General features: G+C 36.7%; 1 protein-coding gene and 2 pseudogenes across 7 annotated transcripts in view; all 3 read left to right on the forward strand.

The window, feature by feature from the left end:
* Positions 1-24,046, forward strand: part of CNOT4 (CCR4-NOT transcription complex subunit 4) — a 145,752-nt gene that overhangs the window by 79,904 nt on the left and 41,802 nt on the right. For 4 of the 7 annotated variants that reach the window (XM_081800040.1, XM_081800043.1, XM_081800046.1 and 1 more), the window contains 4 exons: positions 3,009-3,095; positions 4,041-4,142; positions 4,868-4,993; positions 8,528-8,661. In XM_081800040.1, coding sequence (XP_081656166.1) covers positions 3,009-3,095; positions 4,041-4,142; positions 4,868-4,993; positions 8,528-8,661 — 449 coding nt within the window. The remainder of the gene's footprint in view (positions 1-3,008; positions 3,096-4,040; positions 4,143-4,867; positions 4,994-8,527; positions 8,662-24,046) is intronic. The other 3 variants (XM_081800042.1, XM_081800044.1, XM_081800047.1) reach the window with 1 other exon arrangement.
* LOC145716645 (signal transducer and activator of transcription 2 pseudogene) lies at positions 15,864-17,190 on the forward strand (annotated as a pseudogene).
* LOC145716646 (signal transducer and activator of transcription 2 pseudogene) lies at positions 17,081-23,628 on the forward strand (annotated as a pseudogene).

Below are 24,046 nucleotides of genomic sequence, written 5' to 3' on the forward strand. Positions count from 1 at the left end.
GGCCATTTGCTAATACTTTGAGGCCCACCAATGTTCTTTATCCATGTAACTCTTTTTGTTCAGTGCTGAAACAGTTATTTTTCGGTTAACATTTATTGAGTACTGGGCAGTGTGTAAGACACTGAGTATACACCAGTACAAAGGTAGTCCTTGCTTATTTTCAAACTAACAGTATAATACACTATGAGAAGTACTTTGTGCTGTGGAGGCACAAGAGAGAGCACCCGATCTTGTTGGGGAAGTATGTACTCTTCCACTATCTTTGGGGAGAAGTGCTTCTGGTACAGGAACTGTACAGATTCTTCAGGATGAGAAAGATGTCGGTCTGCAAGTGATTTTTTTTTTTTGGCTGGAAGATTAGACTGCAGTGGTGAGAGATGAGGCTGGTGAGGTAAGTAGTAACATACTATGAAGGGCTTTCTAACCATGCAAAGGAGTTTGCACTTTATTCTAAAGGCAGTGGGAACCTGTTGAATGTTCTTAGGAACAGTGACATGGCTAGATTTGTGCTTTGAAAATAATCATTCTGGCTCCAGTGTGACATGTCAGTATAATTATATACAAGTCTTATGTTGTATTGAAGGTATTATACCCAAATACTGGACAGAAACTGTTTCCGTGAGTGGTTTTCAACCTTATCAGAGCTGGTAACCGTTTTTAAAAATATTTTATAACACTCTTTGACTTTTATGAAGTGATTTCATGATGTAAAGAAATAAAAGGAATAAAAGAGAAATAATTTATAAAACAGACTATTTCTACATGTAAAATTTGGGTACCACTACTCTAGAACCTTGCTACTCAGGGTGTGGTTTCTGAGCTGGTAGAGTAGTATCCCCTGGGTGCTTATTATGTAAACTCAGGCCCTGCTTCAGAGCTACTAGATCTGAATATGCAATTTAACTGGATCCTTAAATGATTTGTATGCATATTTAAGTTTGGGAAGTACTGTTTTTAAGTACACAATAAAATAGTAAGATGCTTACATCTGTGTGCAGAATCACCGTGTGACACCTACAAAGGCAGATTGTTATAGGTATATGTATCGGCAATCCAGATACTATGAAAAGCCAATGATGTGATTTTTCTGAAATAACTCTTGGTATAATTCTGAACAAAGCACTTGTAGTCATACCTTAATTACGTATTATTTGCTTTCCTATAAATTCAACATATGTCAAAACTGTAGGGAACTACTTTTGATTTTATATATAATGTGGAATTTGTTTCTAGTTTCACTTAATTATAAATAGGTTTCTCAGCTACATGAATGTCTTGTAGAACATTCAAAAGTTGTGCAGGACAGTTCTTTACTGTGCAGGGCTAGCCAGACAGAGCATTGTAAGCCATTCCTGGCTCCCATCCACTGAACATAAGCATGGCCTCCCAGTCACTTTGACAACCTCCCCCAATAAAAGCTCCCACAGATTTTTTAAATGCTCCCTTGAATGCTGCCTTCATTGAGAGCTACTACCATAAACTCAGATGTGATTTGAGATGATGATGCAGCACAATGTGTGACCAGTCTGAACTCTTTGAAGCAGATATTTTGGTTCTGAAGTCCTGTGCTGAGTTGGTGTGCATCCAGTTGGAATATTGAGTGCAGTTCTAAACTCCACCAGCCAGGAAACTTTTCAGAATAAACTCTTCCCTACTCATCAACCCTGAGACTTTGCTGTGTACAACCTGAGGGTCATTGCTTTTGCCACTTAATAGTCTCATTTGTCTTGGGGGATTTGGTGGAAAAAAGATTGAAAACCAATACAGTCACCTCATCTTATAATCCATTAAAATTGGCTATAAAAAACATAACAGCCTTGTACTTACAAGAACCTAAAGTAAACTGTGGTAAAAATAATTATGTTAATTAATTTGAAAACTGTTGAGAATTAATGATACCCCAGTCAGACTGTTTCACAAAGCTTTGATTCTTTCATATGCAGAACATACTAGCTAAGTTGTAAGTATGTGAGAATGTTATCAAATTAGAGTGTTTGGAAAGAATACTTTGCACACACATGGACAGGTATACACAGAATGCTTTCCCTGAGAGAGAGCTTGCTATTTGGGAAGGTTGTAGGAAAGTAGATCTACAGATAAATTTTAGGGAAAGAACAAAATTTAATTTTGAAGTAGTTGTGAATTACAAGGAGAGGTTTTTGTATCACGGTACATATTAGTCAAATTAGCCAAGGTCAAGTAAGTCTGTAAGAGAAGTTAAATGAATGTATGTAGTGATCACAAAGTAAAGGAAGTGACACAGATGCGAGGGGGAATAACCACCAAAAAGTAACCAGGTAATAGAGAAAGAAATGTATAAATTTGTTTCCTCGATTTTTTTCCATCCATCACTGCATATATCACCGCATGCATATATGTTATTTACCAGGAAAAGGGAGGAAAAAAACAGGAGATAATCAAGAAGTGGTAAAATCGACACAAAGAAACTAAGTATAACACACACACACACACACACAGCATGAAGCTAAGGTTGAACATTGTTACCATATTTGCAATTTGTGGTTTAATATAATATATCAAATGTTATATACAATAGATTTATGAGTAGAGACTCTACTATGTCTGTTCTTGAGTTTCTGTCTCTGTTTAATACATAATTATTTTGGTCATTGTTTTGACAATTACTTTTTTATAAGGATTATCTGTTAATGAAAATGTGGTTAAGATATTTGATCTGTTTGGTGTTTAAGCACACTGTGAAGATAAGATCCCATGGATTATTGGTGCAGATATTAGAACATAGTGGGTAATACCAAACTTAGGGAGTCTTAATTTCCATATAGTGGGTCAATGAAAAATAGCTTTTAGACTCTTGATGATTTCCTATAGGTTAACCATACAAATTGTAATTAGGAAGTAGTCACATTTATTAGAAAACTTTAAAAATTATTTTCCTTTCACTGAAGAGGGATGGGATATGCCCCATTATAAGAATAACATTGATGAAAATGGGAACACATTATACCTTATTTCTTCTTCTTTTATAGGTTTTAAAACGACCAGAATATTTTGGGAAGTTTGGTAAAATACATAAAGTTGTCATCAATAATAGCACATCATATGCAGGCTCACAGGTAACCAATTATAGGGATTTTTGCCTTTCCTCCCCGTGGTCTAGGCTTGGCCTGGGCTGTTTAGAAGGAAAATCTGCTTTCTGGGATTTTCTAGAAAGTCTGAGGGTCAAGGATTTAAGCAGTGTAGTGACCTCTACTGGTGGGGTGGGGGAATTTCTGGTGCTCATTTGACTTCAGGACTTAAAAGAGTGAATTGATAGTAGTAAGAAATAGTAAAACAAAGATTAAGTGATGGTTTGAGGGGGAGGGGGAGTTGAGTCTATTATCAGGCAATGTAATAATTAGATGATTTCTAATTAATATTTTCAGATATTGAAAACTTAATAGAGCATCTTTGTTATGCTGGTATTAGCAGATAGAATACTTGCAAATTGCATTTATTTTGGGGAGAACGTAATTTGACACGGTGTCTTTAAATTTTATTTTTTTAAATCTAATTTTCAAAGTTTGTTGTAACCTTGACGAGCCTGTCAAATGATTTAGAAAAATAAATACCAAGCCAGAGATGATACGTTATCCGTATTATATTTTAGTCTACTTAAAATCAGATAAGTACAAGTGTTTTAAGATGAGCTAGGATATGGTTTAATCAAAGCTACTACTATTTCTGATTATGTCATTATTATTATTATTATTTTTAAGATTTTTATTTATTTGACAGAGAGAGAGAGAGTGAGAGAGGGAACACAAGCAGGGGGAGTGGGAGAGGGAGAAGCAGGCTTCCCACCGAGCAGGGAGCCCGATGCGGGGCTCGATCCCAGGACCCTAGGATCATGACCTGAGCTGAACGCAGACGCTTGACGACTGAGCCACTCAGGCGCCCCTTTTAAATGATAGTAGTTGTAAAGGTCTTAAGAATTCCCTAGGCAGGGTGCAAAGGAATTGTTTTTTTTTTTTAAAGTTTTTCTTGAATTTGAAACTAGTAACAGTGTGTTTTCACTTTAGGGTCCAAGTGCCAGTGCTTATGTAACCTATATCCGGTCAGAAGATGCTCTCAGAGCCATACAGTGTGTCAACAATGTGGTAGTAGATGGCAGAACACTTAAGGTAATATGGTCCTCTTGATTTTTTTTTAAGGGGGAAGAGATAAAATGTAACTAGGGGAGAGCCTACCATTTACTTATTACATTTGGAGGGAATCTATTTGAAGATTGCTTCTTAAGCATCCATACTAACTTATGACAGCTAATTTGTTTATTGCCAGCTTATGGAGGGTCTTGTTTTACCAGGTAGGAATAAACACATTCATTATCAGGTGATAATCTTTAAAAATCTGTATTTACACATAAATCTTATTTTGTGAAAATAGGATCTATTATTCATATCAGAAATAGAGAATCGTTCTAATTTGTCATCCTTAAAGATTTGGCCATTGATCAATTAAGGTTTGAGTAAAGGGTCGCACTAAGCCATGCTTTATATAAATGGAAAAAGGATGACATAACTAGAAAAAAGAATTTGCTTAGGTGCCTAACTTTTGTAATGTGAAATAGATTTTGTGTATCTTCTCTTCTGATCTCTAGGGAGGATGATTTGGGTACTCAAGTTCTGGAAACCCTAACTGAGGTGTTTTCTTTAGTTCTTCCAAAGGAGCATCATCTTTAATAGATCCTGCTAGTAATAGTTTAGTTCTCCAGTATTGAGAGCCATACCTCTTGTTTTGTCGTGTCTGTGCCTTATTTGAGGTGAAGTGAAAACAACAAACATGGAAATTCTCATTGTGCCAATTCACATTTTGGGTCCTTTTTTCCCCCTCCCTGCTCTTTCTGCAGGCATCTCTAGGTACAACAAAATACTGCAGTTACTTCTTAAAGAATATGCAGTGTCCAAAGCCTGACTGCATGTATCTACATGAATTGGGGGATGAGGCGGCCAGCTTCACAAAAGAGGAAATGCAGGTAGTAAAATAATGTGAATTAAAACTTTGCAGAAAAGGGAGTATTTTTCTTTATAAATTAAAATTGCAAAAGCAAGAACTAGGGATTTAATTTTTTTAATTGTTATTAAAGTAGCATTTTCCAGTGTTCCATGGAATGTCAGTTCTACAGAATATTGTTATAATAAAAATGGGTCTATAGTCCATTAAGTTTGAAAATGCTAGATTAATGAAGATAGTTTTCTTTCCTGCAGGACTTCTCAGAGTCTTTAATATGCTAATACAGATCCAAGAAGGGAATGTACAATCAGAACTTAATTGACCAAGGAAAGCATTTTGGTAAATGCTACTTTAGGGGGAATATCAACAAAATGGAAGCTAAGTGGGTTACTGTAATTATGAGGTTTTTTTTCCTTCCTAATTTCCACTCTTTACAGAACATGCTAGAAAATAATAACCTATCAAATGTTGCTGATAACCTAACATTTTTATAAAATGATTTTTTCTATGAAAGTGTATTGAGTCAGTGTCCTGTGAAGGATGAACTGAAGGCTTATTATCCTATGTTCTTTTTTATATTTCCTGTTCTCTGTTCTCCTTTCAATTTGTAGTATTATAAACATGACAAATAAAAATGTTGACCATATGCATATTAAATAAGGATTATACCAAAGCACAATGCTGCACTTCCCTATTACAGATGAGGACATCAGATTGTTGCTGTGGACTTTTGCAGGAATACCTCTCATTTAGAAGATAGAGGGGCATTGATTGCCACCTTGGACTCTCCATGTCAAACTAGAGAAAGTCTAGTAGGGTCTCTGTTAAGAGCAGATTGTTAAAATGAAATATTACCCTTTTTTTGACTTGAAATTATTTCAGATTTAAGTTCCATTATAATCGATTCATTGGAATTTCTTGATTGTATTTCTTTATGGTCCCAAAACAGTGTTAAAATAAGGTCTCTGTGATATTTAATGGGAACAGATGACTTCTTACTTAATAAATGCTTGTTGATTTTTTTTTTTTCTTTTTTTGGGTGAAACATTTTGGATAGAATCTAAGGTTGAACCATTCCAAACTAAATTTTGACATGTAAAGAATATGCATTACTCATGCTACTATTATAGTGAAGATTTCTGTCAATAATCTGAGCCCAAGTTGATCTCATTTTGAGTATTATTGAATTGTAAACAAAAATGGACAGACAGTCCCAGGGAACTGACTTGTAATGGGATTTAACCTGTGTTTGTGGACTGCCCCTGTAAAATCATTTGAGTATTAGTTTTAGCTCTTAGTTGCTAATGAAAGCCATAATGTCTCCTGAAGTATTGATTGTAGAACAAAATTTAAAGCCTTTTCATGTTTTAAAGATGTAAAATCCACATCTAACTGTATTTTTCTTAATAATTTAAAATTCATATTGTTGTGATGAAATTTATCTGCTCTTTATATGAGTTTAAAATTAATTTGAAAAGAGGTTTCTTTATTAAAACAGTTCCTCTGTATAGAAAGGAAATTTGAACAAATTATATCATGGCAAAAGTCAGATCTTTCCTTGTTACTGCATAATTGAAAATTTAGTACCATATGAAATATTTATAGATCCATTTGGAACAGGCAGGAGCCCCCTCAAAACAGGGCACAATGCGTTGTGCAGTGTATATGATACAGTCCTACTTGATTAGATGATGTTGCCCTTGCTTGTTTTTATTGTTTTGTGTTTGTTTTGATCTGTCCCTTTCTGGGTTTGGTTTTCCTGTAACATCTAGTTAGACCACACTTCTAAAATAATTAAACAATCCTGAAGGTAAGTAAAAATGTCATTTCAGTCATGATATACATGCAAATAGTAAAAAGTCATTCAAGGTAATTTCATTGTAACTTATTTTTTTTAAGATTTTATTTATTTTTGAGAGAGAGAATGTGGCATGAGAGGAGGGGGGGGGGCAGAGGGAGAAGCAGACTCCCCAGTGAGCAAGGAGCCCGATGTGGGACTCAATCCCAGGACCCTAGGATCATGACCTGAGCTGAAGGCAGATGCTTAACCAACTGAGCCACTCAGGCTCTCCTCATTGTAATTTATTTTTGTGTATGACTAATTTCCAGAGGCAGACTTTGCCTAATTTCTCTGATAACATTTGTGACACTGTCTTCTGATATACAGCATCCAACTACAGGAAATACAGATTTTGTTGTATATAGAACACTGATCTTCAAACTTTCTGTAAAGAGCCAATCAGTAAATATTATAGGCTTTCTGGGCCTATCTGGTCTTTGTAGTAAATACTCAAATTCTTCTGTTGTAGCAGAGACAAGCCATAGACAGCAAGTAAATGAATGAGCATGACTATTCCAATAAAACTTTATAAAAACAAAGGGGCTGGGGTGCATGGGTGGCTCAGTTGGTTAAGTGTCTGCTTTTGGCTCACGTCATGATCCCAGGGTCCTGGGATTGAGGCCCACATTGGGCTCCCTGCTCAGTGGGGAGTCTGCTTCTCCCTCTCCTGCTCCCCTCTGCTTGTGCTCTTTCTCTTTCTCTTTCTCTCTCTGTCAAATAAATAAATCTTTAAAAAAAAAAAGACAGGCGCCTGGGTGGGTCAGTCGCTAAACGTCTGCCTTTGGCTCAGGTCATGATCCCAGGGTCCTGGGATCGAGCCCTGCATCAGGCTCCCTGCTCGGTGGGAAGCCTGCTTCCCCCTCTCCCACTCCCCCTGCTTGTGTTCTGTCTCTCTCTGTCAAATAAATAAAATCTTTTTTTTTTAAAGATTTTATTTATTTATTTGACAGAGAGAGACACAGCAAGAGAGGGAACACAAGCATGGGGAATGGGAGAGGGAGAAGCAGGCTTCCCACCGAGCAGGGAGCCTGATGCGGGACTCGATGCGGAAATCAATCCCAGGACCCTGGGATCACGACCTGAGCCGAAGGCAGACGCTTAATGACTGAGCCACCCAGGTGTCCCTAAATAAATAGAATCTTTAAAAACAAACAAACAACTAGAGGCCCTTTTCAACCAGTTTCCCCATCTTTTACTTAAGAATGAAGTCTTCTAACAGGACATTACAAAATTTTCAGATCACCAAAAAATATTAATTTCTCTTTTTAAAAGAGATGAACACATTGTAAATAGTACACAGATGAAGAGTCTTAATACATTTTTCATTATCTTGACACACAGTAAAAACTCCATTACTTTGTTTTTACATAAAAATTAATGTATTTTAAGCTCCAGACCAGGGACTGGCAGTTTACTACCACACAGGCGCCCCAGGCCTCTAGTTTTTGAGCTGGCAAAAAAGTTGTCTGTTGATATGGTTTTCTGCACAATAAATGGTTGATGAAATCCTTAATTAATGGCATATATATCATGTAGTTTTGTAGGAAGAACTTTCATTGGTCTACCCGTTCTGTGACATCATCCTCACGGGGTTCTCTATGCCATGAAAAATCCTTACATGTTTATTTAGGATATCTTTAATAATTCAGAAAGTAAGTCATTTTATACCAGCCATTTTGTGAACCACACTGCAGTTTTAATTTCTTCTTCCATTAGGCGGGTAAGCACCAAGAATATGAACAGAAACTACTTCAAGAATTATATAAGTTAAACCCCAATTTTCTTCAACTATCTACGGGTTCAGTTGATAAGAATAAGAACAAAGTGACACCACTGCAGAGGTATGATACGTAAGTACCGATATTAGTATAATCAGACACCTTACCTTCATGTCTGTCGATCTCTCTTCTCATTTTACATCTTCTTCAGGCAGAATTCTTCTTGACAATGTCTATCATTTGTGCAGAATTGTTGCATTATATAGGAAATGTTGAGTCACAGTTTCTGGGTTTGAATGTTTGCTGCCTGCCGCTCCCTGGTAATACTTCAGATGAGCCTCTTGATGGCTGGCTACCCCTTTGCATTGATTTGCAGACTGCCCTGGACCCTCAGAACACCCTCCTTGAAAAAAAAAAGGAATTAAGGGATGTTGGTTATTGAAAGGCTCTTATTACCTAATTAAGGTTTCCCCTGATAAAATGAGGGGGAAAATATTGTAAAAGGGGGAGTGGGAGTTATCTGAAGCATTGTATGTTGGGGACCCAAATATTTGTGGTTTTTTAGTCACAGGAATCATTAAAGTCTTATATCCTCTGAACGAGGAGGATTCAGAATCTTATTCATCTTACGAAGCAACTTACTTTTGTGTAGACCTGTATTATGTCAGTGTTTAAATGAATTTGTAGTCTAAGGTACAGAGTCTCATTCTGATGTGGTGATCTTCACATTTTGGGTTATATTTGGTCATGGCCTGTCAAAATGGTATGATAAATAAAAACAATAATTTTGGGGTTGTACTCTATCCCGAATGTTCCTTAAGTTTGATGTGTTAGGATCTTGTTAATGTTTTTTAATTTGGTAAGTTTAATTTTTATAAAATGAATTCATTTGAAGTAAATAGCTATAATTAGTTTAGATATGTTGATTTTCTTTCTTTTTTTTTTTTTAACTTATTCAAATTTAAATTTGTTTAAAGTGATATCCTAAATGTCTGGTTGTTACTTGTTATAGTCCAGCATTTAGCACTAAAGTAATATAAGGGCCATTTTTCAAATGTAGCTAATAGTAACTACATATATTGTCATCAGGTCAGTTTCTTCAGCTACTTATTCTTGTATTTAAATTCTTGAAGTCCTTGTTAAGTTTATTCACTTTGATGGTAAAGATTATTTAAAAGGCTATTCAAGTTTGTTTATATACACACACACATATGCACATGTACATACATGTGTATATAAGTATATATTAAAGAGGCCACAGAGCAAAACATAAAATTACTGTATAGTAAACTATGTGAAATTTGTTTATATCAAAGCTAAGAATTAAAGCTAAGTCCAAAAGAAATCTTTTTGGGATGATAAGCTTTGACCCTTTCCGTTGATCTTTTTGTACCTACTCCTTTCTGCTCCTGGATGTTTACTTTGTTATGAACCATATTCTATTACTTACCTCATTGGTTGCTAACTCAGTAGTGCTTCATATAAGAATGGGGTTACCATAGTAAAAATTTTTTTCAGATGATCTAACGTTTATATACATCACTGTTTTCATTAAAAATGTCATTCTAATTAAAACCATATTCTGGGTTTATAGCCCCTAGAGAATTCAGACCAGAAATTTAAAATTTAGATCATCTCTTTGAGATAATGTTTTTTATTTCCCAAATATAAAAGTAATATGTTTCTACTTAAGGAAATTTGAAAAATATATAAAAGCATACAGAAGAAAGTAAATATTGTATGTGATCTCAATACTCAAGACATTTTCCCTGAAAATGATTTGATGTGTTTCCTGCAGTGTGTATTTCTTTGTAGTCCTTTTCCTTCTTGTGAATGTATATATACACAAAATACATTGGTTTGTTATGTTTTAAAACTTAATACTCATTATTATGAATATTTTCCTTTGTCATGAAAACAGTTTTTTTATGGCTGCATGGTATTTCATTATACATGAGCATTTGAAATTTATTAAAGCAACCTCCTGCTGGTGTATATTATTTTCATTTTGGTGCTCTTATTTATGACACTGTGATGAACATTTTTTCATATAAACATTTTGGTTATTGCTTTGATGCTCTTTGAAGTAGAACTGCTGAGTCAAAGATGATGAGTACCTATTTCCTTGAATTGAATATTTTTTCTGCACATTTGCCAATTTGATTAAAAAAAGCTGTCTCATTTTAATTTGTATTTGAATAATAGAGTGAATGAACTTATAGATTGTGAATTCGTATCTGTTTGTTATGTTTTATTGATGTATTTAAGTGTTGTATGTGCATGATACAGAATTAACTTTCCCCAATTAGTTGACCAGTCTACTTGTGTTTCAAAATACTTGAATTTATAAATCAATTTTGGAAGAATTTCTATTCTGCAATATAACATTGAATGTTCTAAACCAATAGCATGGTATATCTCTCCAAGTCTTTTGTGTCTCTTAGGAAAGAATTTGTTGGTGTCTTTTCCCTGCTTTATTGTACTGCATCTCCCACCACCACCTCTTCCTATTTGAGAATTCCGAGGCTAAAAATTAAAGACCAGTGTTAGAAATCTTTTATCTGCTATCAGGCATCCTTGTCTCATTCTTTATAGGGCTATCTCCCTATTTTATAAGGCTGTCTCCAGTGTTTTATTCAGTTGTAAATGTGATTTTGACCATTTATTTGAGATAAGTATTTTTATTTTTATTTATTTATTTATTTATTTTTCTGAGATAAGTATTTTTAATCACAATATGAGAATACCTTGTTATTTTTAATTTGTTGAGTTTTTTTCTTTAGATTGAAAGTGAGAATTGACATTTACTAAATGTCCTTTTGGCCTTTATAACAAGTATTTAGTTTTTCTTCAACTTGTTTTTTTGTAATCAATTATTATTAGATTTACTAATATATTACTGACTTTGCCTTCATATAAAGTGTAGTCAGAACACATTTATAACTGTTTCAGTAGCAGGAGGGGAATGTCCTGGATACCACAGAGTATAAAACAAAGTACTCATTTAATAACTGCCCAAAGCCAGTTGTTACTGAACCTCAGCTAGGACCAGAATAAATTTGACATGGTTACCTGTGCTTTGCATAAGTACACAATATAGGAAGGTTTCTTTGGGGATGGAGAAGGGTTGTTTTTTGTTGGTTTAATTCAGGTCCCCCAAGTTTAAGGACATGTGATGGCCCAAGGTACAGAGAGTTCTTGTTTTGGCAAGCTCCTATAGCTTGTTTTCTTTCCATGCCAACCCCTGCAAAAGATTAAGTTCAACTGACTGTCAGTGCTGCTGAAGGTCTGCTTTGGTCTCCATTTCCACATTGTCACTGTACAGGGTATAGTGATAAGGATGAATTTGTAGATAATTTTCCTTCTTCCCATAGGGAAGACTTGTCAAGTTAGAAAGATGAACAGTATGACTCTTTCCATGGTCCTCCCCAGGAGATATGTTTTTCTTATTCAAGATAAGTTGAGAATTAAGCTTTGTGGGGAAGAATGAAAAAGAATGGTTTCTTTTTGTCTCTGCTTGTCATTCACATGTAGTGAATACCAGTTTTACAAGAACTGCAGGAAAACAAAACCTGGCACCTTATGAATTGATACTAAACCTAAAATGTAGTTTCCTCTTACTTCTAATTAAGCCAGAGTACAAATATTAAGAGTATCATAGCTACTGAATCCTCACTGAACCCTGACATGGTCCTGATACACATACATAAGTGAAGTTTCTGTAGTGTGTCTTACTCCTGTTTCACTTAAATGAACAGTAAACTATGAAAGGGTATATGCCATTTGTTCTCACCACCCCCCATTATGATGCATTCCAGAGTATATCAGTCAGATGGAGTATAGATATGCTAGTTTTCTATATTAATCAGTTACTTTGAAATGATGAATACAAATGACGAGAATGGGGAATAAGGAAACCATGCAGTAGTGATGCTTAATTAAGGACTGGCTATTTTAAGTTTGGGGCTTTGAAATACCTTCATTTAGGTTGAGACACTATTTGTGCCCCAACTGAAAACTGTGAAAGGAATAGTAGCTAGATGGGCTGCTGTGCCCAGGGACAGTGAGTAGGCCTACATAAGAATTTGGGGAGCACATTATTGGGTATATAGATCACTCAAGGTAAATGGTTATGACCTGACATTGTCGCTTAGACAAGCCACCATTGAAGGAGTGGGGATGTTCAGCTTTAGACTGAGCTGAGAAGAGGGTTGGCGTCTTTTGTGTGCCTTCAGTCTCCGTTGTCCTGTGTGGGAGATACCATTGTTATCTTGCCAGACCAGGGACTGGCAGAGGCCCGGGGCCCAGTTGTTACCTTACTACTGGCAGGGAAAACTGGGACTGGCAAGGCTCAGAGAGTTTAAATAATTCACCAGTATCCCACACAAATAAGTGATAGACCAGATTCTGACCAAAGTTGCTGTCGCTTTTACCCCCAGGCTCATTCTCCCACTCTGCCACTGCTCAGTCTAGAGGAGGTAAAATTCTTAAGAGACTTTAACTTGAATCAAAAACTCTTAACATGAATCAAACTAATTGACTTAAAGACTATGTCACAACTAATATGTACTTTGACCTTGAAGGTCTCGGGTCTATAAGGTTTATTATCTCAGGATAAATTGGATATACTATACATCGCAGGAATTAATGGTATTTTAAGCAAAAGCTTTCCTAAACCGCAGTTTGGTGGCAGTAGAGGAAAAGCTAAAGAAAGGAAAATGACTATAGGAATTTGTCAGTTTTTATTACATCGAAGGAAAATGCATGTCTTTTTAAAAACAGCTATATCTTTATTGAAAATCAAGTATAAGCTTTGATAGACTGCGGGCATAGTCAAGTGCCTTTTTTATTCAGCATAATGGGAGTGGTCCCTGCATGAATCTTGTTCTCCTACTCTGACATCATTTAGTCTGGTTTGATTTAGAAAAGGTATGGTCCCAGAGACTTGTTGAAAATAGTCTTGGGTAGAGCTTGTTAAATCATGAACAGGCTTCAGCACATCTGTGAACTCTCTGAAATTTTATCAGATTTTGTGTGTGTGTGTGTACATTTTTCTGGAGAGAGGACCCATGACTTAATAATAATTATAAATTGCACCTGTGTGTGCTAGTACTTACAGATGGAAGTGATTTCAGCAATGATTCTCAGACTATGGACAGGTGCCATGAAAGATGGCCTACATTTTTTTTTTTTTTTTTGTAAAATGGATCCCCAGAAAGGCATTCTCCCTTTTATAATAGATAAATGATTTGCAGTTCCCTTTTTTTTTTTTTTTGGCATGAAACTCAAGGCAACTTACTAGTAAACTAAGTAGATGAATTAGTAAGATTTGCATTGCCTTCTGGGTGTGTATATTAAAATTAGTGAGCTGTAAGATTTTTCTGACCTTTGTTCTCAGAGTCTTTTTTCTTATTTCTCCTAAGAAATTTTATTCCCATTCTGTATTTGGAAATATAAAGTTACTGCACATGTGCACATACATGCTGGAAAACTAGTACCGAGTTTTGGTGTCTTGTTCCACCTACATAGAATATTTTCAAGAAAGTTAGAGAGCCACTGGTATTTTTTTTCCCAGAGGGTGGGGTATAATGAGTTTTGGGGGATGGATAGTTAAATGAGCAGTTGTGTGTTTAAATTCTACTTAAGTATATAGTATCTTTTAAAAGATCAACCTTTATTACTGAAATAGAAAATTAAAATGAATAGATGGAGACAGTTTGACTTGCTGCTTTTGAAAGCTGGCCACAGCCTATATGTTTAGGATGGTAGATGTTTATCTTTCAACTTTAATCTTAAGAATAATTGAATTTTTTTATTAGTAGTAATCAAAACATTTATTTTCGCTCATGCTCAGTACATCTTGGAGTAATTGAGAAAATTCCAATTAAAATTGTATTTGCCAGACTATAATCAGTCCAGATTATGGACGCATTTTTTCTTACCATGTTAATAGCTCATTGTGCCACATTATGTAAGAGGTGGCCGTATTTTAGTAGTAAAGTAATACTTGAGATGTTAATGTATATTTGAAGCCTGTATCAAATAAACTCTGTAAAGGCAAGCTACCTGTCTGTAACTTAAATTTGTCCTTTGCAGTAGCAGCTGTAGATCTCAGTTATTTAAGATGGGCAAGCACGAAAAATTAAAATGAATTCTTCTAAATGAATATGGAGTATTTAATTTAGGAGCAGTGTGAATATGTATTTGTATATACAGTAACATGACACTGAGATTTGGAAATGTCTATTATGTTGACATTAAATTATACCTTATTTCCGAAATGCAACCATAATTAGCACAATCATGGAGACTTTGTCTTTTCAATATGATGAACACGAGGACTAGACCTTCTCAGTATTTTTTCTGTCCCCACTCCCAGTCTGGAAAATGGTCTTTTCTATGATCTTTCTCCTATGTAACTTGTTTTATGTTGCAAATTTTAGAAAGCTGCCAAGAGACTATTTTCAGGAGTTTGATGGCATCACTACCAAGAATTAGAAAGGAAGTCAAATTCGAGCACTGTCTTTGGGGCAAGTTAGAAGCTAGCATCTGAAGATCCAAACAGAAGAGTAGCTGTGTCACACTGCCTACTTGCAGATAGTTGTAGATAGTGGTTTCTTTATCTGTAAAACCTTTTGAATTTGATATTAATGATTGCTTCTAACTCTACAATCCAGTAACGGTGCGCCTCTTCAGTTCCACTAGTGTAGTAATCATCAGATACCAGGTGTTGCCGTTTAGACTAAATCAGCATCTCCAGAAACAGATTCTGGATATACACTCTATATTTCAAAAAAATAAATATACATATTATTTAATGCCATAGCACTGGATTCCAACTTTTGGGTTAGTTGAAAAATATTTATTCCTGAGAAATCTATAATCTCACCATAGATTTCTGAACTATTTAGGACTAGGACTTTAAAAAAACTCAGTAAGACTATTTCTACGAAGATGTTACATGTTTACAAATTTTCATTTACAGACATTTACACACACAGCATTGCCTTCTGGAAATATCTTGATTGTGTTATGAGACCCACCTACCTTTTAGAACTGCTTAGTCCCACTTGAATCCAGTGCTTTTCAGTCAGTTGTGTGGTATTTAAAGATTTAGGTGTTTTGATTTCTCTTTCTCTCAGCATTATTACTGGGCAACGATGATTCCAAGGCTAACATGCCATTCCTTCAGTTCTTGGACCAAATGAACTCTGAGTATGCCTGCTGCAGCCAAGACCCTGAGTGCTTGTTGCTACAGCAGAACTTGTGAAAATTCTATTGGGACAGTCAGGCCTTTCCTCAGGGCCCTACCCAGTTGGCTGAGATGATGTTTAATCTCTTTAATTCTGATTCAGGCTCAGAGGGCTCAGTCGGAGCAAGGAGAGGCAGACCTCAAAGCACCTGTGGAGAGCCAGCAGCAGGAGATTGAATCCTGGAACCTGGAATTAAGGGCTAAGATGGAGAAGCTGGTGAAATCCATCAGCCAACTGAAGGACCGCAAGGATGCCTTCTACTTGTGATAGAAGACCCAGCCCCAGTGAGGATGTCCTCTTTAGACCCCCATCAGACCAGACATTAGCAGCTTCTGGAGAAAACCCCGTGAATGGGACAAAAGGAAAAAGGAGGTGCTGGATACCTTTTAAGCACTGCTAAGCCATTACCTACCCTAATCAAGCTACTGCCAGAGTTGGAGGCATGGAAAGCCCTGCAGCGAAATGCTTGCATTGGCATTGGCACCTGGACCACAGATGGAAAAGTTGGAGAAGTGTTCACGGCTGGAGGAAAGCTGTTGTTTTTCATCTGTATTAGCTGTTGGAGGACCTGAAGGGACTGCGTCACCTGGTTAGCTATCAGGATGACTCTCTAACCAAAGAGGAAGGTCCTGTTCACAGCGTTGCTAAAGTGTCTGCTTCAGAAAGCCTTTGTGGTAGAAACGCAGCCTTGCATGGCCCAAACTCCCCACCAGCCCTTCATCTTCAAGAGTGAGAGGAAGTTTACTGTCCTATAAGGCTGCTGGTAAGATTCCAGGAAGGCAGTGGGTCACTGACTGCAGAAGTCCCCAGTGACAGGAATCCTTCTCAGTTACAAGGTCTCCAGAAGTTCAACATTCTGACTTCAAACAAGAAAACTTTGACCCCTGAGAAGGGGCAGAGTCAGGGTTTAATGTGTAATTTTGACTACTTGACTCTGGTAGAGCAACATTCAGGTGGTTCCAGAAAGGGCATCATTAGGGACTGCTGAGGGTGATGGAGGAACTGTACATTATCAGCGTCATGGTTGGATACACCTACCAGGGTCTGAAGCAGGAGCTGAAAACAGATAGTCCTTTGTGTGATTATTTCTTTTTTTTTTTTTAGGATTTTATTTATTTGAGAGAGAGAGAATGAGAGACAGAGAGCATGAGAGAGAGGAGGGTCAGAGGGAGAGGCAGACTCCCCGCCGAGCAGGGAGCCCGATGTGGGACTCGACCCCGGGACTCCAGGATTATGACCCGAGCCGAAGGCAGCTGCCCAACCAACTGAGCCACCCAGGCGCCCCTGTGTGATTATTTCTAACCTGAAGCTACTCAGTTGCTTTGGCCTTGGTTCTCTGGTTCAGTCTGCTCAGCTTAAGCTCTCAGAATCAGCAGTTTTTTTCTAGGCACCCCCCCCCCCCCCGCCCTGGCCCTGGAGCTTGCTGGGCCCTGCTCTCAGTTGGCAGTTCTCCTCCTGTATTGGCCGAGACCTTGACCTGGAGCAGCTGAGCATGCTGAAGGACAAGCTGTTTGGGCAGAACTCTAGGATTGAGGGTACATTGTTGTCCTGGGCTGACTTCACGAAGCAAGAGAGCCCCCCCACCCCTATGCAAGCTACCATTCTAGACATGGTTGCACAAAAATCTGGACTTGGTACATGACCACCTGAGGAATCTGTGGAATGATGGCCATTATCATGGGCTTTGTGAGCTGGAGCCAGGAGCACCAGCTGCTGAAGAAGACCCATCTCTGGAGCCTTTCTGCTACATTGCAGCAAATCATTGGAAGGGGACATAACCTGCTCCAGGGTGGAACCTCAGGACAGTGATAAGGTGATCTACTCTGTGCCGCCCAACAGCAGGGAGGTACTGCAGTCACTCCTGCTGACTGGACTCATCCAGCACTACCAACTGCTTTCTGAGGGAGAACATACCTGAGAATATGCTGTACTGCCTCTATCCCTGAATCCCCTGGAGTGAGGCTTTTGGGTACTACCACCAAGAGAAAGTTAATCTCCAGGAACAGAGGAAATACCTGAAACATAGGCTTCTTGTGCTGTCTGCAGACAGGTGGATGAGCTGCAACAACCACTGGAGCTTAAGCTGGAGCCAGAATTGGATTGATTAGGGCTGGAGCCCAGGATGGCATAAGGGCCAGAGCTAGGCCTGGAGTTAGAGCCACTGCTTGAGGCAGGACTGGATCTGGAGCCAGCACTAGAGCCCACACTAGGCGTGGTGGCACGGAGAGTGCCAGAGCCAATCCTGGGACCAGAACTGAAGCTGGAGCCTATTCTAGAGCCATTCCCAGGGAACCTCAGGAGACAACTACCGTAGCTCTATGATATGCTTATAGTGTAACTTGAGATGCAAATGAAAGTGGGGCCCCTGTGCATTTTGGTGTTTCCTGGTTATGTTAGAGCAACAGACTTGTTCAGAAAGAGGCCTTTCTGAACAGAAGTGGCTAATAAACTTTGTGCTGACCTAGAAAAGAAAACTGTAGATTTTTTGTTTGCTTATTTTTAAATAAAAAAGCCCTGTGCAGTTTATCTTAGTGTACCCAATCTTCTTTCATCTGGTATTATGAGGACTTGGCAGTTCTTGACAAGAGAATAGTCCATTTCATGGAGTAGGTGTCTTTCTTCCATATTAAATGTGGTATTTATTAAAGTTTATTTTCCTTTCTTAACCTTCTTGGTGTGATAATGGGTTGGTGGATGTTGAATGTAAAACAACAAATACTTAATATGACTATAACTTAAGCAGACACAGAGCTTGATGAGGAAGGAAGTTCACACCCAGTACTAGGGAAGTTGTGAGAACTCTGACCTGTTAGCGGTAGTCTTGGGATAAGTGTTACCTGTCCAGCCATTAGAGATCCAAGGAGTTCACATTTACTAGAATTGGAATTTGTAAATATATATTTTTTTCTGTTGAGATTATACATGCATTTGCAGGGATTCTCCCATCTGTATTTTCTTTTGCACTGATAAGGTTGCACTTACAATGGCAGTTTTAACTATAATTTGACTCTTTACAGCCTACGTAGGAAATAAAAACAATTTTTAGTTTTATCTTTATTCTTAAAGCTTTTCATTTATTATTCCTTGAATAGTTAATTGTAAGGTAAATTGAAAAATATATTAAAACTGAGTGGAACATAAGCTTACTGATAACCTTGCCCCAATCCTGTTTTTTTAGCAGCTGTCTTTGGTTTAATGACACTGATCTAGAAATTTTTAAGCATCTTTGGTAAACCTTTCCCATGCAAAGCATCAAATGCTATGAATCAGTAGTTATGAAACCTCAGTTGGCATGGGGACTAGATGATATAAGTTAGTTGTAATCCAGAAACATCAAGGTTTATTCTGAATGCAGTATTTTCATAGATTGCCCTTGACATTAGCAAGACTAACCTCACCTATACTGAAAATTAATATTTAGTGCTCTTTAATGGTGGTGGCTGAGAACCTGAACTGAGGTAAAGACACTGCAATTCTTCCTCTGTAATGTCTTGCTTTCATTCTTTTGTTTCCATTATTTCTGTTTCCTCTCACCTTTAAGCCTTTATTCTCGTAAGAATAGCGCAAGTTTGGGGAAGATGGTGGAGTAGGGAGCACCAGGAATCTGTCTCCCCACCTGGACAACAATTGCACTGGCAGAATCTGTCTGATGTAGCTATTTTGGAACTCTGAAATCTGTTGAAGGCTTGCAAATTCCATGGAAAGACTTGGGTTAATTTTGGTCAATTTCAGCTCTTGGGCCAAGCCACGTGGCAGGCAGCTGTGCACATGTTCCTGGAGTAGCTTGCACTTAGCTTGCAGAAGCCAGGGTGGGCAAAAAGACCCTGGCTTTCATATATTGAGGATCTTTGTTCTAATTGCTGATTACTGCTTCTGATCACAGAGGTGCAGACAAAGAAGCAGGCAACCATTGTTGCAAACCCCTCCCCCTCTGGCTGAGATGATACCCAGGGGATTTAAAGGACTAGTGTCCTTCCCCTCTTTTCCCCTTTCAGTTTTTCCTTTTCCTCCTTTTGGGTGCTAGATATTAAAGACTAGGAGATTCAAAAACAACTGCATATTGGGAGAAATGTAGGGTTTGTGCATGGCCAGAAAAAGGCTCAGAAAAGACCTGAGAAGACTTTAAACTTATACCTAGGGCTGATCTTTCGCACAGAGACAGCCTGCAAAAAAGCAAACAAATAACAAAAAAAGCAAACAGTGAGAAGGGGGAGAATCTGATTTCTAAAGGTACTACGTTACTAGACTCAAAGGGCCAGTGTTCAGTAAAAAATCACAGTTATGTATATAAAAGAAAAAGAAAAGTATGGCTCATTCAAAAGAAAGAATGATCAACAGAAACTGTCCCTGAAAAAAAACCCCAATGGCAGATATAGTAGACAAAGACTTTAAAAAAAACTCTTTTAAAGATTCCTAAGGAACTAAAAGAAGATGTGGAGAAAGTAAGACAAAGTATGAACAAAAGGGAAATATCAATTTTAAAAAGTAGGAAAGCAAAAAGAAATACAGTAATTTAAATGAAAAATTCACTAGAGGATTCAAAGGCAGATTTGATTAGGTAGAAGAATCTGTGAACTTGAAGAAAAGACAATGGAAATATTATAATGAGTTTGAGGAACACAAAGAGAAAAGACTGAAGAAAAGCAAACAGAGCCTAAGGGACTTGTGGGACACCATCAAGTAGAGCAGTGTATGTATTGTCAGAGTTCCAGAAGGAGAAGAGAGAGAGATGCAGAGAGAATATTTGAAGAAAAAAAAAAAAGGCTGAAAAATTCCCAAATTCAATGAAAGAAATGAATATAAACATGGGACAACCTTAAGGAACTCTAGTTAAAATGAACTCAGACAAACATTGACACACCTATCAAACCAAAATCAAGTCAAAATTTCATAATCAAAAATAAAATCAAATAAAGTCAAATCAAAATTTTATTAAAATGCCAAAGACAAGGAGAATCTTGAAAGCAGCAGGAGATGTGAATCATCATGTAGAAGGAATCTTCAATAAGATTATCAGCGTATTTCTCATGAGAAACTTTGGAGGCCAGAAGACAGTGGGCCAATATATTCAGAGTGCTAAGAGACAAAAACTATCAACCAAGAATTCTCTATCTAGCAAAATTTTCCTTAAAGAGTGAGGGAGAAATTAAAACATTCCCAGATTAAAAAAAACTGAGGGAGTTGGTGATCTCTAGACCTGTCCTGCAAGAAATTTGCTCAAGGGAGTCCTGCAAGGTGAAATGAAAGAACACTAGTAAAGGTAAATGGGCAAATATAAAAACTAGTGTGATTGTAACAATGGTTTGTAACTATACTTTTTGTTTCCTACATGATTTAAGAGACCAGTATATTTAAGGTTCAGTATATTAGTGTAAAAGCTAAAAGGGGTTGGGATTGAGCTGTAAAGGAACATAGTTTTTGTATGTTACTGAAATCAAGTTGATATAAATTTTGAGTATTATAATTTTAGGATCCTAGTTAAATATAATTCCCATGATAACAAGGAAAGTAACTCTAAGATATACACAAAAGGAGATGAGAAAGGAATTTAAACATTTCACTAGAAAAATGTCAGCTAAACACAGAAGATACTAATGCAGGAATTTGATGGGGGGAAAGCTATAAGGCATGTAGAAAACAAATGGCATAAAGGGCATAATCACTACTTCCTTATCAGTAATTACTTTACATGTAAATGGATTCAACTCTAATGAAAAGACAGATTGGAAGAATGGATAAAAATACATGATCCAACTATATGCTATCTACAAGAGACTCATATTAGAACCAGAGACATAAACAGGTTGAAAATGAAAGGATGGGAAAAGATAATCCATGAAAATAGTACACAAAAGAGATCAGGGGTGGCTATTCTACTATCAAACAAAATAGACTTTAAATCAAGAGAGACAAAGGACATTGTATATGAATACAGCAAGAAGATAGAACATTTAAACCTTTATGCACCTAATGACAGATCATCAAAATATATGAAGCAAAAACTCACAGAATTGAAGGGAGAACTAGTTCTACAATAATAGGTGAAGACTTCAATACCCCACTCACAATAATGGATATAATAACCAGATAGAAGATCAGTAAGGAGAGAATTTATTTTTTTTAAATATTTTTTTATTAATTTATTTGAGAGAGAGCACACAAGCAGGGGGAGAGTCAGAGGGAGATGGAGAAGCAGACTCCCCGCTGAGCAGGGAGCCTGACGTGGGGCTCTATCCTGGGACTCCAGGATCATGACCTGAGCCAAAGGCAGACGCTTAACCAACTGAGCCACCCAGGTGCCCTAGTAAGAGAATTTAAACATAACTCAGCTGAACCTGACAGACACCTACAGAACACTCTCCCCAACAACAGAATACACATCATTCTCAAGTTTATGTGAACATTTTCCAGGATAAGATTATATGTTAGGCCACAAATCAGTAAATTTAAAAATCTAGATACCATAGTGAGTATCTTCTCACCGTGGTGGGATAAAGTTAGAAATCATTATCAAAAGGAAGTCTGGAAAATTCAAAAAATTGTGGAAATTAACACTTTTAAACAACTAATGGATTAAAGAAAAAATCACAAGGGAAATTGGAAAGTACTTAGAAATGAATGAAAATGAAAACAAAACATTAAAACTTATGGGAAATTAGCAAAGGGGATGTGAAGGGGGAAATTTATAGCTATAAATGCTTATATTAAAAAACAAAGACCCAGAGTCAGCAACCTTACTTTACAACTTAAGGAAATAGAAAAATTTAAAAAAAAAAAAAAAGGAACAAACTAGACCCAAAGCTTGCAGAAGGAAGTAAAGATTAAAGCAGAGAAAGATGAAATAGCAAATAGAAAAACAGTAGAGAAAAACAATGAAACTAAAAGTTGGTTCTTTGAGAAGATGAACAAAATTGACAAACCTTTAGTTAGATGTAGACTATGAAAAACCACAGAAAAGCCTTAAATTACTAAAATCAGAAATAAAAATGGGGACATTACTGCAGATTCTACAGAAATAAAAAGAATTGTAAGAGAGTACTGTGAACAGTTGTATGTCAACACACTGGATAACCTAGATGAAATGGACAAATCCCTAGAAACACAAAACCTACCAAAACTGTATTATGAAGAAATTTAAAAAATATGAATAGACATATAATTAGTAAGGTTATCAAATCACTAATCAGAAAATTTTCAACAAAAAATGTGAATTCTACCAAACATTTGAAGAGGAACTAATTATAGTCTTTCTCAAACTTTTCCAAAAAATTGAGGAGGAGGGACCACTTCCTAACTCATTCTATAAGGCCAGCATAACTCTGGTACCAATGCCAAAGACATTATACGAACACCACAGACCGATACCCCTTATTTACATTGATGCAGAAATGCTCAAAAAAAATGCTATCAAACAGAATCCAGCATATTAAAAGGGTTACAAACCATGATAAAGTAGGGGTATATTCCTGGAATGCAGTGATGGTTTAACCTAAAAAATTGAGCACTTTCATGTGTCATATCAACAGAATGTAGGATAAAAAACACATGATACCTCAGTTGATGCAGAAAAAGCATTTGACAAAATTCAGCACCCTTTCATGACAAGAACAATTAACGTAGGAAGGAAACTACCTCAACATAATAAAAGCTGTATATGAAGAACTCACAGTGAACATCATACTCAGTGGTGAAAGACTGAAAGCTTTTCCTCTACAATGAGGAACAAGGCAAATGCCCACTTTTATCATTTCTATTCAACACATTATTGGATGTTCAAGCCATAACAATTAGCCAAGAAAAAGAAGAGACATCTAAATAGAAAAAGAATAAGTAATATTATCTCTTTTTATAGATAATATAGTTAATATGTAGAATGTCCTAGGGATTCCACACACAAACAAATGGTTAGAACTAATAAATGAATTCAGTACAGGGTACAAAGTCAACACACAGAAATCAGTGTATTTCTAAGTGTGAACAATGAATAGTTGAAAAGGAAATTACAAAAAATTCTATTCACCATAGTGTCAAGAAAAAATACTCAGGAATTCCTAAGCAAGGAAGTTAAAATGACTTATACAATGAAAATACAAAACATTGCTGAAAGAAACTGAAGATACATAAATAAATGAAAACACATCCCACGTTCATGGATTGGAAGACAATATTATTAAAATGTTGCTTTTACCCAAAGTTGTCTACACTTCATTGCATTCCATATCAAAATCCCTGTGATTTTTTTTTTTTTAAAGATTTACTTATTT

The sequence above is a fragment of the Leptonychotes weddellii genome, chromosome 12 (genome assembly GCF_054177405.1).
Source record: "Leptonychotes weddellii isolate Sample4059 chromosome 12, ASM5417740v2, whole genome shotgun sequence".
Lineage (NCBI taxonomy): Eukaryota > Metazoa > Chordata > Mammalia > Carnivora > Phocidae > Leptonychotes > Leptonychotes weddellii.